The following is a 17,376-nucleotide window of genomic DNA, read 5'->3' as shown; positions in this document are numbered from 1 at the left end:
TGAATGTTGGGGTTCGACATGTAAGATGGACCCACTAGCTGACAAACTTAGAGAAACTATTTGCGATAATAACCTAGTTGACATTCAGCCACGGAAATTGGTCCCCACCTGGCATAATGGTCGGGTCGGTTCTCAACACATTGCTAAGTGACTTGATAGATATTTGGTTCATGTTGATCTAGTGGAAAGGATGGGCATACTACAGTCGGAGGTTATTAACACATTTATCTATAATCAACATCCCATCACCCTTATTTGGCACAGGGAGAAGACAAGGATGGGAATGCCCTTCAAATTCAATCGGATCTGGCTGGAAGATTCAGACTTTAACAATCTGATTAGAGAATTATGGACAATACATAGAGATTCAGAGGCCTCCCCTATGTTGGTGATCTTTGGGAAGCTACATGCCCTCAAATCAGTGGTGAAGGAATGGGAACGTGGGAAAAAAAAGAAGATGAACATAGAGCTCATAGATATCAAAGAGGAGTTGGATAGATTGGGACCGACTCTGAATTTGGGATGCCCATCTGCAGACCTCTTACTCAACATCAAGAAACTAGAGGAAAAAAAGCAAAAGATTTTACACATACAGGAGGTCACCTGGAGATTGAAGAGCAGGGCACTGTGGATTCAGGAGGGGGACAAAAACACCAAATTCTTTCATAGATATGAAAATCACAGAAGAATGGTGAATACCATTTGGGACATCAAGGATCCAAATGGCTACATGATTCATGACCTTCTAGAGATACAACAGGAAGCGACCACATTATTTGAAGTTTCTTATAAAAAGTGAGATGTTGAATGCACATGAGACCATATTTGGGGTACTAATTCATATCCTACCATGTTTGATGAGGAAAAAAATGAAGAATTATACAAGGCTGACAATTTGGAGGAGATTCATGTTGTCCTTAAATCATTCACCATGGAAAAATTCCCTAGCCCATATGGCTGGACAATGGAGCTATTTTTTCATTTCTTTGACATTGAGGGACTGGACCTGCTGAGGATGGTTAAGGAGTCCAGGCTAGGGGGTCACATCACACCTGAAATCAACTCCACATACATTGCTCTTATTCCAAAAAAGATTGATACAGGGAACTTCTACGACTATTGGCCCATCTCATTATGTAATCTAATTTATAAATTGATTTCCAAGATCATAGCTCTTAGAATCAAGAATACTATGTCCACTTACATTACATAGGAGCAATATGGATTCCTACAAGATCGACAGATTCATGATGTTGCTGCTATAGCGTAGGAGTATTTACATTCCATACACACTAAGAAGTTGAATGTTGTTGTCATGAAGGTGGATCTCCAAAGGGCATATGACTGTGTCGATTGGGCATTCCTACGTATTGTTCTACACAAAATCGACCTCCAGGTACGCAACACTGAATGGATCATGTCTTGTGTTACTAATGTTAGATATGTAGTCATTATTAATGGTTTTCCCACAAGATATTTTGGAGTTGGCAGAGGTTTGAGGCAAGGTTGTTCGCTCTCCCCACTTCTATTCATTTGGCCATGGATGGCCTCAGCCATAAAATTAAAAATACGTGTTTTGGGGGTGAATTCAATGCTCTCAAAGTGGGCAGAGGCATCAACATCTCACATAGTTTCTTTGTAGATGACATTTTGATTTTTGGTATGTTATCGAGGATGGCATGGGCATCCCTACATTATATATTTTAGAGGTTTTGGAGGGCTTCGGGACTTCTTATGAATAAGCATAAATCCATGATTCTATTTGGGGAGGGATGTATGGAGGATATAGAACACATCAAAAACATCTTTGGTTTGGAGGCTAAGTCGATTGGTGTTGGAATGAAATATTTGGGATACAATATTAAACCAAACAACTACAGAGTTAAAGACTGGCTATGGATCATTGACATATTTCATAAAAAAAATTTCTATATGGGAACACAGATGTCTTACACTTGGAGGTAGGGTTACTCTCACTTAGGTGATCCTGCAACAACTTGTTGTATACTGGGCACACTTATGCTACCTCCCTGCTTCTATTATTCAAAAAATTAATAGAATAATGGCTAAATTTATTTGGGCTAGTTCTGGGAATGCTCATAAATTCCACCTTACCAGATTATATAAGATCACCAAGCCAAAGAGCCACGGGGGATGGGGTTTTTTGAACATCAAATTGTTTGGTTGGGCTTTGCTCATTAAAACATTATGGCGGGGACTGTTTGGTAAATGCCTATGGGGGGATGTCATTCGATCCAAATACCTCCAGGGGATTGAGGCCACACACTGGATGCGAGAGGGGCTTGTTGGGAAACCAACTGGTTCCACTATCTAGATCATCTTAAACAAGGTCAAATACTGGCTACTTAAGAGGACATGTTGGATTTTTGGCTCGGGAAGGGATATTATCATTGGTAGGGACCGCATACTTGTAATGAACATTGAAATGTTCTTCTCAGATAAGCTCACTTGTTGCTTAGATAACAGAGGATATTTCTAGTTGGATTAGGCTATCAGTTCATGGACTAGCATCATTCCGGTATGGAAGTGGGAAGAGGAAATCAGACTACTGTGGGATGTGGCTGGAAATTGGGAAAAAATTCTAACAGAGGTGTGTCAGTCCGGTATTTGCGGGGCAAAGCTCAGAGATCAGATGGGTTGGGAAGGGATTATGATGCTAGGATCTATCTTTGTCTCGGACACCTATCAGTACATGAGCAGATGCATTCATAACACACAAGAGGTATGTTGGTTCACTAGATTTTGGAAGATTAAGATTCCAATTAAAATCATCTTATACACCTGGTTGGCTAAGCCAGGTGGATGTTGGTGGCCACCCACCTATCCCACTTGGACCCCCACAACTATCTCTTTCAGTTTTTCAGTTTCCGTAATTGTAGCACAATTTACTATTTTTAGCAATTTTCCGGGTCTTGAACTTCTGGAGCCGTTTTGAGGCCCTAAACGACGTTTTTTTGGAAAACTGGGAGCAACATCAGTCAATGGATGAACATTGCTCTTCCCAAATTTGTAGTTCTTGAATAGTTCTTTCTAACGACATATTGTGTGTGTCAAACGGAGATCATATGCCAAAGTTACGACCCCGGGAAGTTGATGTACCAATTTACCCAAATGGGGCCCACAGTTTGGCGTTTCATCTTCTAAGGTTAAGTTTTTGGATGCTTAGGGTTTTCCATTGTTTCTAAACAATATTAGGCCTTTGAGCCTCATTGTAACATAGTTCAGAGGTATGTAGCTGCCACATCTCTTCTCAGAGATAAGCTACCATCGCCCTGGCTGATTTATTTCCATTTCTGTTTGTAAGCATATTTCAGTATTTTACATTAATGAAATGAAGTATTATTTCCGTTGCATATCTGTATTTATGGTTATCTCTGTAATTTTTTTCATTCCTGTTTAAATCCGGATCAGTGGTATCGGAGCGGCCTGCTTTTTCTCTGTTTTTCTTTGCATGTCCCCAATGAGGTCATGATATAAGGATTTAGGGCTTGAACTGGTTGAACCTTTGCAAGACCAACCTCACAAATCCCGACGGCCTTCCATGGCAGATGAAAAGAAAGACGAGGGTGCAGGAGATCCTATCAAAATCTTGCTCGAAGAAGCCCTCGAGTGGCAAAGGAACGCGATGATGGATAGCTTTGCCCAGATCCTTCAGCTACTACCCAGAGGCGACACATCGACTTTCAACAGCTACTCTAGAAACGCTACACCGTTTAAGGTACAAGTTAATTTTGAAATACCCATATTCAAGGGTTAGATAGACGCATATGTCGTAGATAGATGGTTAAATCTGCTAGAGGGTTATTTTTCTGTTCATGATTTTTCCAGTCACGAAAAGATTATTTTCGCTCTTCTCAAAGTAGCCCCCCACGTCAAGGAATGGTAGGAAACCTACTGCGAGCAGAGGGATGAAAGTACAGGCTCACTATTTTCAACCGCACCCACTTGGAATTCATTCCGATATGACGTCAAGAAGCAGTACTAACCTTTCAAAAGCTATGAGGACAAATACATAAAGTGGACCACGCTACGGCATGGAAGGGACCAAGATGTGCCAAAGTTCACAAACATTTTTCATACCCTTCGCACACAGTTGGGTATCAAGGACTCTAAGCTGCATTTGGCACTCAAGTACTGTGACTGCCTACACAGGTACATTCAGGAAGATATGGAGTTCCTGAACATCTCGTCGCTCGGCACGGCGTACCTATACGTTGTCAAAATTGAGCAGTTGTTTAAACAGAAGAAGCAAGACTTTGGATCTGCGAATCCGAAGACCAAAGGACAAAGACAAGCCAGGGTGACCCAAGACAACCCATCGAAGCAACAAGAAAAGAACAATACCATGAAGTTGAAGAAGGACACAGGAAAGTGGTGTGAATTCCATAAGAGCCCGACTCACAACACAAGTGAGTGTCGTACCGAGCAGTCACTAGTGGCCAAGTTGAAGGCTTCAGAATAAGATGCATGTTCTAATCCTAAGTCAGAACCCGACAAGGGGAATGGAAAAGGGAAGCAGATCATTGATGCGGAGCACAGTGCCATTGTTGCCATCGCCAAGATCCAGAAGAATGAACCCGAAGATCCAGAGGAGGGGGAGCGTCTTTTCCACTCATAGATGTGGGTGAAGGGTTCGCCACTGCAATTCATTGTTGATAGTGGGAGCCAAAAGAACCTCATTTTAGCAGAGATCATGAAGCGGTTGGGCCTGCCAACTACACCACACTTGCAGCCGTACAATATCGGGTGGCTTCACCAAGGATGAGATCTCTGAGTTTGCCAGCAGTGCTGCTTGCCCTACAACATCAAACCCTTCACAGATGAGGTATTGTGTGATGTTGCACCTCTGGATGTTTATGATGTATTATTAGGCCAGCCATAGTTGTGGAGGCGACATGTTGTGTATGAGTCAAGGCCTCGTATTGTCATTATTTCTTTGTGTAATTCATTATACAAGATACCAGATTTAGCCCCACCTACTGCCACCTCTTCGATCACTGCCAAGAAAGGCAGCAAGCTCATCTCCCAGACTAGGAAATTCATTTTCTGTCTGGTTCACTCCCAAAGTAAGGGGAAAATCGTCACCACATCCATGACCCCCGCAAAGGGTTCCTCCACGCAGAAGCAACAACAGAGGGATACTATCATGAAAGAACACAGGAACAACTTCTCCTCACCCATAAGGATACCACACAAGTTTTAGGCGGGCAACAAAGTCTAGTTGCATCAACAGAAAGAACGCCTTACTAGAACCCATCAGAAGCTCAGACCACTCCGACATGGTCCTTACACCATTACCAAGGCTATGGGAAACAATGCTTTGGAGCACAACATTCCCTCATTCCTTCACCTGCACCAAGTGTTCAATGTGTACCACCCTCGACCATGCTTCCCACCATTACTAGGCACATCCGAGATTACAGAACAGCTCACCAGGGACCAAGTTCAGCCGATGGAGGAACTCAACGCAATGGGGACCATTGCTTCCTAAGGTGGCAGGAATGATCCAGGTGGATGTTGGTGGCCACCCACCTATCCCACTTGGACCCCCATAGTTGTCTCTTTCAGTTTTTCAGTTTCTGTAATTGTAGCATAATTTACTATTTTTAGCAGTTTTTTTGGCTCCTGAACTTCCAGATCCATTTTGAGGCCCTAAACGATGTTTTTTGGGAGAACTCGAAGTAACATGGGTCCATGGACAAATGTTCCTCTTCCCAAAGTATTAGTTCTCGGATAGATATTTCTAACGAGATATTGTGCACGTCAATTGGAGATCGTATGCCAAAATTACGGCCCCGGGAAGTTGATGTACCAATTTACCCAAACGGGGCCCACAGTTTGGTGTTTCATCTTCTAAGGTTAGATTTTTGGATGTTTAGGGTTTTCCATTGTTTCTCAATAATAAATAGGCCTTCGAACCTCATTGTAACATAGTTCAGAGGCATGTAGCCACCACATCTCTTCTCAGAGATAAGCTACCATTGCCCCAGCTGGTTTATTTCCATTTCTGTTTGTAAGCATATTTCAATATTTTACATTAATGAAATGCAGTATTATTTCCGTTGCATATCTGTATTTATGGTTATCTCTGTACTTTTTTGCGTTCTTGTTTAAAACCGTATCACTGGCATGGAAGAACAAAACCCTCACCTGGGACAATCTGAGGAAGTGTAACATGTAGGGTCCAGGTATATATGTTTTATGTAGGCAGGAGGAAGAAATAAATTCACATATCTTAATATGTTTCCCAGTGGCTATCCAGATATAGAAAGAGATCTCTGGTAAACTCTCTTTCCCTTATATTAATCATGTCTCGATTGAAAATTGCTTGTTATGGTGGAGCAGGAAGACTAGTCCATGGAGGGCCATCCCTCTAGTGACTTTTTGGGAAATCTGGAGATCTAAGAATTTTATTATATTTGAAGGGAAATCTCTCAATGTGGATCACATTGTCAACAACTTTTTATCTTGAACGAGACCGGTCCTAATTTCCATTCCTTGGCCAAATTAGGACAATATCAGAACTACTAGCCCGATAATATCCTACCCAACTTCTTCGATGGCAAAAAATAGAGAGGTAATTGTGTATGTGGGGTTTGGATCTACTTTGAAAATAAATATAAATATAAGATACATTGGGGAGGAGGTAAAGGAACCAACATGAAAGAATAAGCAATGGCCCTATGGGGGATTCTATGGTTCGTAAATTTTCTGAACATTCTGAAACTGAAGATTTTTGGGGACTTGCAATCCATCATTAACCATGTGCTGGGAGATTCCCATATTCAACACCCACATATACAAGGTTGGCTCCAAAACATTGAACATCTCATGGGCACTTTTCAAGAGGTATCCATTCAGCACATTCATAGGGAACACAATTCCATTGTTGATGCTATGTCCAGGCTTGGTGCTTATGCTTCTTAAGATGGTTTGCAAATTGCGTTGGAGATGGAGGGTTGTTCCTATGATGCTGGAATCCTTCCTTTCCTTAGATGGGGAACTTAGATGGTTACACTTATATTTTCACTATTTGTGCAACTATGGTTTCCATATTTTTCTTTTCCTTTCATATGTTTGGACATTCTTACTACATGTTGTTTTGGACTGGAAAATGGAATTTTTGAGACTATTTTTTCTATTATATGCTCTCTAAGAATTATATGTGGTTCATTTGGACTGGTAGTTTTAATGTATGGATGGTGGCACATTGGAACTACTTGATGCTGCCAACAATCTGGATTACATGTACTGGTTTTTATTTTAATACAAAGCCAACATTTTTTTTCACGCTGAAGAAAAAACAAATTATTGAAGTGATTAAGCATGAACAACTTGCAACATTTTTTTGATGATGAAGGATCACATATATGTCACATATAAGGTTTAAAAATAATTATAAATACATTAAGAAGTTAATAATATTTTGTGATTATGTTCAAATAAAAATAATTTTTTCTTCTTTTAGAATAACTTTAAAATTTCTTATTGGTTATATTTCTTAAAGGTTATTTTCTCTGATTTTTGACCTAATCTCTTAATTCCCTTTCTTTTTATTCCCTTTTTAGATCAAATTCTCTTCATCTAATCGTCTTGAAGAATAACCACATTGGTTGGTTTAAAACACGTTGACAATTAAAACATTTAAGTGATGGATCCGGAAGACAGTTCTCTAAATAACCCTAAAATTTATTTGTCTCCACCTGATCTAGGTGGCTCCAAACATATGCAGAGGTCCAAGAGGACTCAGAAAGGGTCAAAATTCAAAGTGGTCAGATTGTTCCCAAACTAACACTAGATCTAAATGCTCATCGCCTTGATTTCAACAGTGTGAACAACACTCAAATCCGAGCTCGTACGAAGTAGACAGAGCCAATCAAAGTTGTGGCCAAAGTTGAGCAGTGGACCAGGTTTAAGTGTCCTACAAATTCACTGTCAATCGGCATAGAAACCTAGCTCCAGAGAGCGGGAAGAATTTTTGCCTCTCTAATTTGTCTAATGTCCCTTATATTAGACAAAATTTTAAAAATGACCTATTATCAATAAAAATAAAAAAATATATTAAAATAGGTGGCAGGCCATGACCCTCGCCACCTCTATCGGACTTCACATAGCATTTATTAAGAAAAATTTTAATTATAAAAATGGGCCAACTGGCCATGACCCCCGCTAGCCCCAACCGCCACAACCAAAAATTAAGGGCAGGTGACCATGACCCTGCCGCCCCCAGAACCACTATACACCATATATTAACGTGTTGAATGGGATGCGAACCACCCCTGACAGATGCGCAACCCCGGTGAAACCACTCAAAAAAACACACCATATATATGTTATGATATATGACGAAATTGGTGGGAGTCGAACCCATGGCCGGCGGGTCTGCCCATGTGACGGTCCCAAATTTAAATAAAACCATTTGTTATAACCGCGCCAAAACTTAACCGTTATTAACGCGCCAAAAAAAAACATGTGCAACAACATGCCAGGAATAGGAGGGGTGGGATTTGATCCCCCAAACCCTCCTCAACCACTTGTCCTCTTTTACTACCGTGCCAATGGTGCTTCCTTGGTAAACTCCGCCCACAAAAAAATACATAAACACATTCTTTCTCATTTGCACGAGGAGAAGAACGAAGGCGCCGATCGAGGGAACGGAACCAGAACGGAGGTGTGGCAGCACAGAGGGGGTCCACCTGGGCATGGAAATCGAGGCAAGTTCCCAAAATATTCAAGGGAATATTCTCATGCAGATTCTTTGAGGAATCTTTAAGATTCCCTGGGAGGTAAAAATACATTTTGTCATAATGTAATCAAGTTTATTGTCATTTTTCTCAGATTTTCATAGGGAACACAATGGCAAGGTCGGATTCGCCTTTTGAGCAGTATATTTGCAGATTCCCAATGGAGGAGAATCTTAAAGAATCTTGAGGAAATCTTCCAGATTCCTTGGAGGCTGAAATTTCACAGATCCACAATGCAACCAACTTTATACTCATTCTTCTCAGAATTTTGCAAGGATCTCAATGGTGAGATAAATTTTCCGATTTGAGTTACAGATCTCCAGTAAACCCAGAGGAGGGAATCTTTGGAGAATCGCGAGGGAATCTAAAAGATTCCTACATGCCCATATTTTTCTAGCATTAGAATTCATAAAATGGATAGTCGATTTTACACCTCTCGACGACACAAATTCAGTGGTGAAATCATTTTTTGCAGTTAAGCCTTCTATGTTTTGGCCATTTTCCATATTGGAGTGATGGTGTCATATTTCAAAGCATGGGTGGTCGATTCTATGCCATTCAATGTCACGATTTCAATGGTGCATTCAGATGCAGTAGCTGAGTATTCTATTATTCAACTAGCATCAGAGTTGAGGTATATGAAGTGTTGTTTTCATGTACTTCTTTGATCATTTGTTGTGAGATGTACTATGTTGTTTCGATTCCTGCTTGATGTATGATGTAGAATCTTTGTGTCTATTTCATGTGAGATGTATTCATCATGGATTGTTAAGTATGTTTTGAATGAGATCCCTTCGTTGCCATGATGGTGGGATAGTCATTGTCACCATGGGTGTTTTGGTTGAAATCCCTTTGATGCCATGATGGCGGGATACTCATTGTCACCATGTGTAAGATTATGTCATGCTGATAGGAGGTCTATTGTGAGTGATAGTTCCTGTAGCAGAACGTCTCGTGGAGAGACTTTGCCACTCATGTAGAGGTCACATGTCCTTGTATGACAAAAAACATAGTCAATGTACATATTCACCATTTCCAACATTGAATGAAGCAGCCAATAGCATCTTGACACCGAGCCCAGAGACATAGTCCACACTGGACGAACTCTGTTATCAATGTCTCATGTCTATGATTTGTTGATTGTCATTATGTTTCCATTTTTTTAAGCATGAATATCTATTCATTTATGCTCTTATAAAATGCAATTCTAAGTACATCACGGAAGCAAAATATCTTGGTTAAATCCGGAAGTTGAGTCAACTCAGGTCACCACCCAATATTAATTAATTACCAGAATACATGTAAAATTGTTACTTGATTTTTTTTAAAGTCATTATGATAATGTACACTCTAATGAGAGTCACTTTATTTTATCTTCAAAAGAAAATAAAACTTATAATGATAGAGCACAAGTTCTTTCTTAAATGAAAGGGGGAGGAGTTTATTAGTTATCACATCATTTAAAGAGAGTCACTTTACTTTTATCTTCAAAAGAAAATAAAGCATGTAGTTATATAGTATAAGTGGGTTTCCTAGATAAAAGGGGAAAGAGTTTATTAGTTATTGGGTTGAGAGGCTCATTCTACAACCTAATATGATGGAAATGTATAATTTTTGTATGTGTTCAACGTGAATTGACATTTGTTTTTAAAATAAAAATAAATATACATATTTGGTTAGTTTTACTTAACCATATTAGAAAATATAGTCACTCAATTGGTTGTTGAAGGAAATATGGTAAAAAAAAATCTCCCTCTCGTTTATAAATAAAATATTTCCATATCCATGTGAAATAAGATAATTTTATACCAATTAATATATATATATATATATATATATATATATATATATATTCATATTTCAATTAAATATATAAATAAATCATTTGACATCCTTGTTTACTAATATATTTTAATATCAACATCTATATATATATATATATATAAACCATTTGAATACTCTAGTTAACTAATTTATTTTAATATCAACTTTAGAGAAAATATATGAACCAAAATAAAATATTTTTGTGGGAAGAAAAGTAATTGAAAGTAAAAAGATCCAAGAGGGAGATGTGTAATTCATTCAATTTTAAAGTAAAATTAATATGCGACATTTAAAAAATTATTAATAGTAATTAAAATATTCAATGCGCATTATGAATAAAATATTTTCTATGTAAAATTAAGTGATATTGAAATGTATTTAAAAATATATTAATTAAAAAAAACTCTAATGTGAACAATGTAATGCATAAATAAAATATCTCAACATCCATATTAACTATTAAACTATTTCAAAGTCAATAATGCACATATTACTTGTGAATTAAAATAATAATAGCGATAAAACAAATAGTGTACATATTATAAAAAGTAATTGAAGAATTAAATTCTTATTATTATAACATTTCTAAGTTTCATTAGTTAATTTTGAATTGAGCAAATATTTGTTTTAGTTACATGTTTAAGTTAAATTGTTTATATAATCCAAGTATCCAAGGGATTTTAGTTACATGTTTAAGTTATGTTGTTTATATAATCCAAGTATGCAAGGGATTTTAGTAAATTGGGTGGAATTTTAGTAAATTGGGTTGAATTTGTAATAGACCTAATCATAACCATACATTTTTCTTTCACCAACATTAATATACATATAAAAATGTTTAAATGGAACATAGATTTTTCACCACTTATATATAATAAGGTTACCATAGCAATTACATTTACCACCTCTCAGATCACACGTAAGTTATTCATATCACAATGGTTAAATTATATACGACATACGTGACACCGGGTATTAGTATTACACTGTACATGGACAATTTTTAATACATTGGTAACGGTAATACTGAATACACCTTGGTCTATTTAATGCATGCATTGTGATCTCCGCGTAGAGCCATCTAGATGTTCTGCCAACCTCGTCCACTTGGCCATCGATCCTTGGGATCAACACACTCATCGACGACTCTTGTCTGGTTCATGGATTGGATGGCTAGGAAGAAGTCGGACCGGTGAAGGAGTATCTAACCTGGCCCGAACCCTTGCATTCCAGTGTCATTTTCTCTTATGGCTTGTGGTATCGATGTCTCCGGCGGTGAAGCCTGAAACCTTAGGGTTTGAACCTCATCGAGCCATGGCGTCCTTCGTTGATGCAGGGGTGCCACTAGGTCGAACCCACCTGTCTTCTAATTCAATTTTTAATTGGTAAGGCCATTTTTGAAAACCTGTTGCGGTTTTCACAGTATAATCCGTTCTTTAAAAGTTACGGCAACGTTGTTGGTTTGATTTTCATTCCCCGGGATTACGCTATGTAACGACAATGGTGCATTTAGTTTCCTATCAATAGTTTACTCCAGCAGACAGCAATATTTGCCCCTTTTCCTGGCAAGTAAGCTTATATCCTCTCATGAAACTTTCGGTCTGCCAAGGATCGTGACTCTGTAGTCCTTCCAAAGATTTATAATGTTTTTCATGGTATTCCTGAACATGGAACATAATGTCCAATCGACGAACAATCCTCCATAAGTGAGTATTTTGTTTCTGCTAAAGTGGTGAGATTGTTTATCCGCAGTTAATAATAAAATAGATGTTGACTGTGCATATTTTTGCCAATGGCAGGTAAGCTTTCCTCTTCCGAGGCCCGCTGCTACATGATTCAACCCTTTGTCAAGGGTTTCAATGGGGTTTCTTTCTTGATATTCAGGTGTGTAGACTTTGTATATGACTCTGCCAGAACTCTCCGAAGAGTACCCAAGTCGGGGTTTATCTAATTATTGTTTATGTGAACTGGCCTTTTAAACTTATTAATACCGTGATTTCTTTTAAGAAACCCTCGACACTACCTAGAGGGGTTTACTGTAATGTTTTGTTGTTGCGTTTATTCCTTTGAGAATGGTTCAATACAGTCGTTATTTTTTTGGTGTGAGATACCACTTTTTGTGATAATGGCCATCGTTTACTTCATACGCCAAATGGGTATGAACCATTACAGTTATGTCATTTCACACTACTTAATTACATTTAATCTTGTTCTCTTTATTACTTGTGAATTGTGTGGCTTACTACGGGTAGTTAGTGAATGTTATTCTTTCTTTTTTTTACAAGTAATGTTTATTATTGGTTCCATTACTATAACGATGAAAAATATGGGATCTCTCAACAGTTTTATAATTTATATATGAACATAAATTCGGTAGAATAGTCACAAGCTTTGAGCTTTTTATACAGATCTCTTTATATGATTAACTGTGCATAATGACAGTGTTGATTAATTTTGGTTATTTTCTTTTAAAGAAAAACTCAGATCTTAATGTCATGCCTGAGACTACGCCAGAGTCCTTGAGGGGCTGTTTCTAGGAAGGCTAATGGTCTGGCCTTAAGACTAACCCTCTCGGAGGTTATTTTCTTCTTCCATCGAGCTTAAATAGGTTCTTTGTCCTATGGTTTAACCACTACCCAAGGATAGTTGAATGGTTCCAACTTCTCTTGTTGTGTTTTCAGTTATACCATTTCTTTAACTTTCAACCAGCTTTCCACATTTAGTTCCTTTATTTATATGGTCTTTACTTGAAAGAAAGAACATAATCTATACATATATTTTTCATTTCCACATAGACTTTATTTGTCTGCTAACATTAGATTTATAGAAGACAATAATATCTCTATTGTCTCATTGTCATAATTACTCAGGAAACAGATCATGCTTCACATGCTCATCATTGTACATAAATTAATAATATTTTCTCTACACTATCCACACCACACATGCTCATCATTGTACAGAAATTAATAATATTTTCTCTACACTATCCACACCACAGTAAATATAAACAAGAACTTCTAGTTCCTATTTACCTCCTCCCTCAGATTCATCAACCCTTTTGGCTTTATTTTTGAGAGTCTTTATTTCCTCTTCAGGAAATATTGGTTACTTAACCACCACAACTACCCAACTACGTCGGGTTTTCTTACTCTAATATTTCTTTTCCAACCATGGTTTTCATAACAAACCAAATTATAAGAAAACAACAAACATGTATTTTATTTACATTCAAATCTATATCTCAACCTTCATGGCTCTAGTCCAAGACTCCAAACACAGTATTCATGGCATAGTAAATAGTAATTACTGGTTTAAAAGTTACCAGGGGTCATTACATCTTATCCCCTTTAAGCCAATCCAATAACAACCGGCGTACGTTTCTTTAACAAGTTGCTCATCCTCCCAGGTAACCTCTTCCAGGCTAAAGTGCTTCCACTAAACTTTAACTTGGGTGATAAGTCATTTCCACAGCTATACTTCTCTCCTATCTAGGATGCGTAGGGGTTCTACCATGAACTCTCCGTCTAGTTTGACTTGTACCCACAACATGAAAATTTTAGTGAATAAGTTATTGTACTTATATATATCTAGAAGTTTTTAAGTGTAGTATGAGTTGTATGTTGTACATCTTGCCAAGAAATTATATGTCAATTTTCATATACATATTTTTTTAGTAATGATACATGGAATACATTGTGCACACGTATGTGGATGGGTAAGGCTAGCTAATAAGCTATTGACCCCACACGTGCTAAGATCTAAAAAGGACCATAGAACCGTGGGGACAACTTAACACAACTTCCTCATCTCAAGGTACTTTTTTTTGGTTTAATTCTCACATATACATAGTCTCCCACTTCAAATTCCTGGAAACTTTGCTTCTATACATAGTCTCCCACTTCAAATTCCTGGAAACTTCGCTTCTTATCTGCAGATAGTTTTTGTCTGTCTTGAGCTGCCTTAAGGTTTGCTCTCACCCTTTTGATTGTTTCCTCCATCTCCTTTAACATGTTTGGGCCTAGGATTAATTTATCTTCCGGATTGGTCCGATTTATGGGTGTTTTATGTCTATGCCCATATAATACTTCAAATGGGCTCATCTTCAAAGAAGCATGATATCCATTGTTATATGTGAATTCAACTAAATGGATGTAGTCTTCCCATCTTGTTGGTTGATGCATCACATACATCTGCAGAATATCTTCCCAAACTTGGTTCACTCGCTCTGTTTGGCCGTCAGTCTGAGGATGGTATGTGGTACTAAATTGGATTTGGGTACCCAATCCATTAAATAAATCTTTCCAAAAGACTGATGTAAACTTAACATCTCTGTCAGAGATTACTACCTTTGGAATCCCATGCAGTCTAAAGATTTCTTTCATAAAAATGTTTACAATCTGAATTGTTTTGTATGTGGATTGGATCAAAATATAATGTACATACTTGATTAGTGTATCCACTACGACCATGATCGAGTCATTTTTCTTTTTAGTTTTGGGTAATCCTGTAATGAAATCCAGCGTAATAGTCTACCATTTCCATTTAAGAATGGGTAGAGGATGAAGTAATCATATTGGATGTTGGTGCTCAGCCTTCACCAGCTGGCATTCCAAGCACTTTGACAAGTATTCCGCTACTTCCTTTTTCATGCTTGTCCAGAAGTATTCTTTCCTCAAGGTAGCAATTAGTTTCTGATAGCCTGGGTGGGCAGCATATGGACTTCTGTGATATTCATCTAAAATTGTGTTTTTAATGTGGGTCTGATTGGGTATATACAATATGTCTCAGTATACTTGTAGTCCATCGATATTTACTTTACATCCAAGTTGTTTCTTGTCGCTATCATAATTCTTTGCTTGTTTCCATAGGAATTGATATTCATGATCTTTTTTAGAAGCTTCTTTAATATATTCCTTAAACTTTGTTTCTGCCCTCGAAACAAGATTTCATATACACAATTTATTTTCTCTGCTTAATGCATCCGCCACTCGATTTTCTTTACCCTTCAAATACTTTATCTCGAAGTCAAATTCGCTCAAAAAGGATACCCAACATGCTTGGAGAGTGTTTAGAGTAGGTTGTTTAAAATAACTAATTACATTGTTGTGATTTGTCATCAATAAAAAATTCTTTCGAAGTAGAGGTAGTGTCGCCACATTTTCAATGCATGTATCACAATTTCCAACTCTAAGTCTTATGTTGAATATTTTTGCTCATATTATTTTAGTTTTTTGGACTCATAGGCAAGCACTCTTTCTTCTTGCATGAGAACTCCCCCAACCCCCTCCTTAGAGGCATCCGTACAAACAACGAAATTGTCATTAAGATCAACAACTTTTAAAATAGGAGCAGTTGTAAGCAGGTGTTTGAGATGGTCAAAACTTTTTTGACACTCACTTGTCCATTTAAAGGCCTTACCCTTCTTCTGTAAAGAAGTAATGGGATAAGCTACCTTCAAAAATCCTTGAATAAATCACCAATAATAACCAGCAAGACCCATAAATGATCTTATATCTGCCACATTTTTAGGTACCTGCCATTCCATTATAGTTTTTATTTTCTCCGGGTCCACTACTATCCCATCTTTAGTAATAACATGCCCTAAGTATTGGATTTTCTCTTTAAAGAAATCACATTTACTGTATTTTACATACAGTTGATGTTCCCGCAAAGTTTGCAATACAATTCTTAAATGTTTTTGGTGTTCCTCCAAATTCTTAGAATACACCAAAATATCATCTATAAAAATCAGCACAAACTGATCCAAATATGGATGAAAAATATTGTTCATAAGACACATGAATGTTGTTGGAGCGTTTGTTAAGCCAAATGGTAAAACCACAAATTCATAATGACCATATCATGTCCTAAATGCAGTTTTATATATGTCTTCTTCTTTAACTCTAATATGATGATATCCCAACCTTAAATCAATTTTGGAAAATATGGTCCCTCCCTTGACTTGATCAAACAGATCATCAATCCGTGGCAAAGGATATTTATTTTTAACAGTTAGTTTATTTAGCTATCTGTAGTTGATACATAATCTTAAGGTTCTGTCCTTTTTCCTAACAAATAACACTGGATCCCCCCATGGCGACACGGTCGACTGAATATATTTATTGTCCAGCAATTCTTGTAATTGCATTTTCAATTCTGTCAATTCAGGAACACTCATACGGTAGGGGTCCCTAGACACAGGTGTAGCTCCCGGTATGAGTTCAATGGTGAAATCCACATCTCCCTGAGGAGGTGATCTAGGAATATCATCTGCAAAATCATCCTTGAATTCCTGTATAATAGGCAAACTCTCGAGAGTGATCATTTTCTCTTTGGAGTTGATATAACCCACCTAGACAGCATAAATCTGGCAACCTTTCCTCATACATTTGGCTAACTGTGATGTAGTCACAAGCCTTAGTTTCATGGTTCTCTTCACACCTTGAAATTCCAATCTAACACCTTCTTCATTCAAGTAATTGATCATTTTGGTTTTACAATCTACTAAAGACCAATGGCTTTCCAGCCAATCCATACCAATTAAAACATCATATATTCATAAGGGTAAAATGTTCAAATTCACATTAATGATTTGATTTGTCAATGTCATTGGGAAACGATCGACTTTTGCAGTCACTCTTCATTTAGCCCCAGTGGCTAGTTGCACTAGCCATGGTTGTTTAAATTTATTTGACTGTAAATGACATTGGTCTACTATCTTAGGACTAACGTAGCTCAAACTTTCTCCAGGATCAATTAAGATAGATACAGGGTGATTAAAAAT

General features: G+C 37.6%; 1 protein-coding gene across 1 annotated transcript; it reads left to right on the top strand.

Annotated features, from left to right (window-relative positions):
- Positions 1-277: 277 nt before the first annotated feature.
- Positions 278-799, top strand: LOC149259337 (uncharacterized). Its single transcript, XM_089453906.1, has one exon. The coding sequence runs from the start codon at positions 278-280 to the stop codon at positions 797-799; it is 522 nt and encodes a 173-aa protein (XP_089310032.1).
- Positions 800-17,376: the final 16,577 nt, after the last annotated feature.

Source organism: Pinus tabuliformis, chromosome 6 (assembly GCF_031772625.1).
Source record: "Pinus tabuliformis cultivar Carrire ecotype Pingquan chromosome 6, CPIR1, whole genome shotgun sequence".
NCBI classification, from domain to species: Eukaryota; Viridiplantae; Streptophyta; class Pinopsida; order Pinales; family Pinaceae; genus Pinus; species Pinus tabuliformis.
This window is presented reverse-complemented; position numbering and strand designations above follow the sequence as displayed.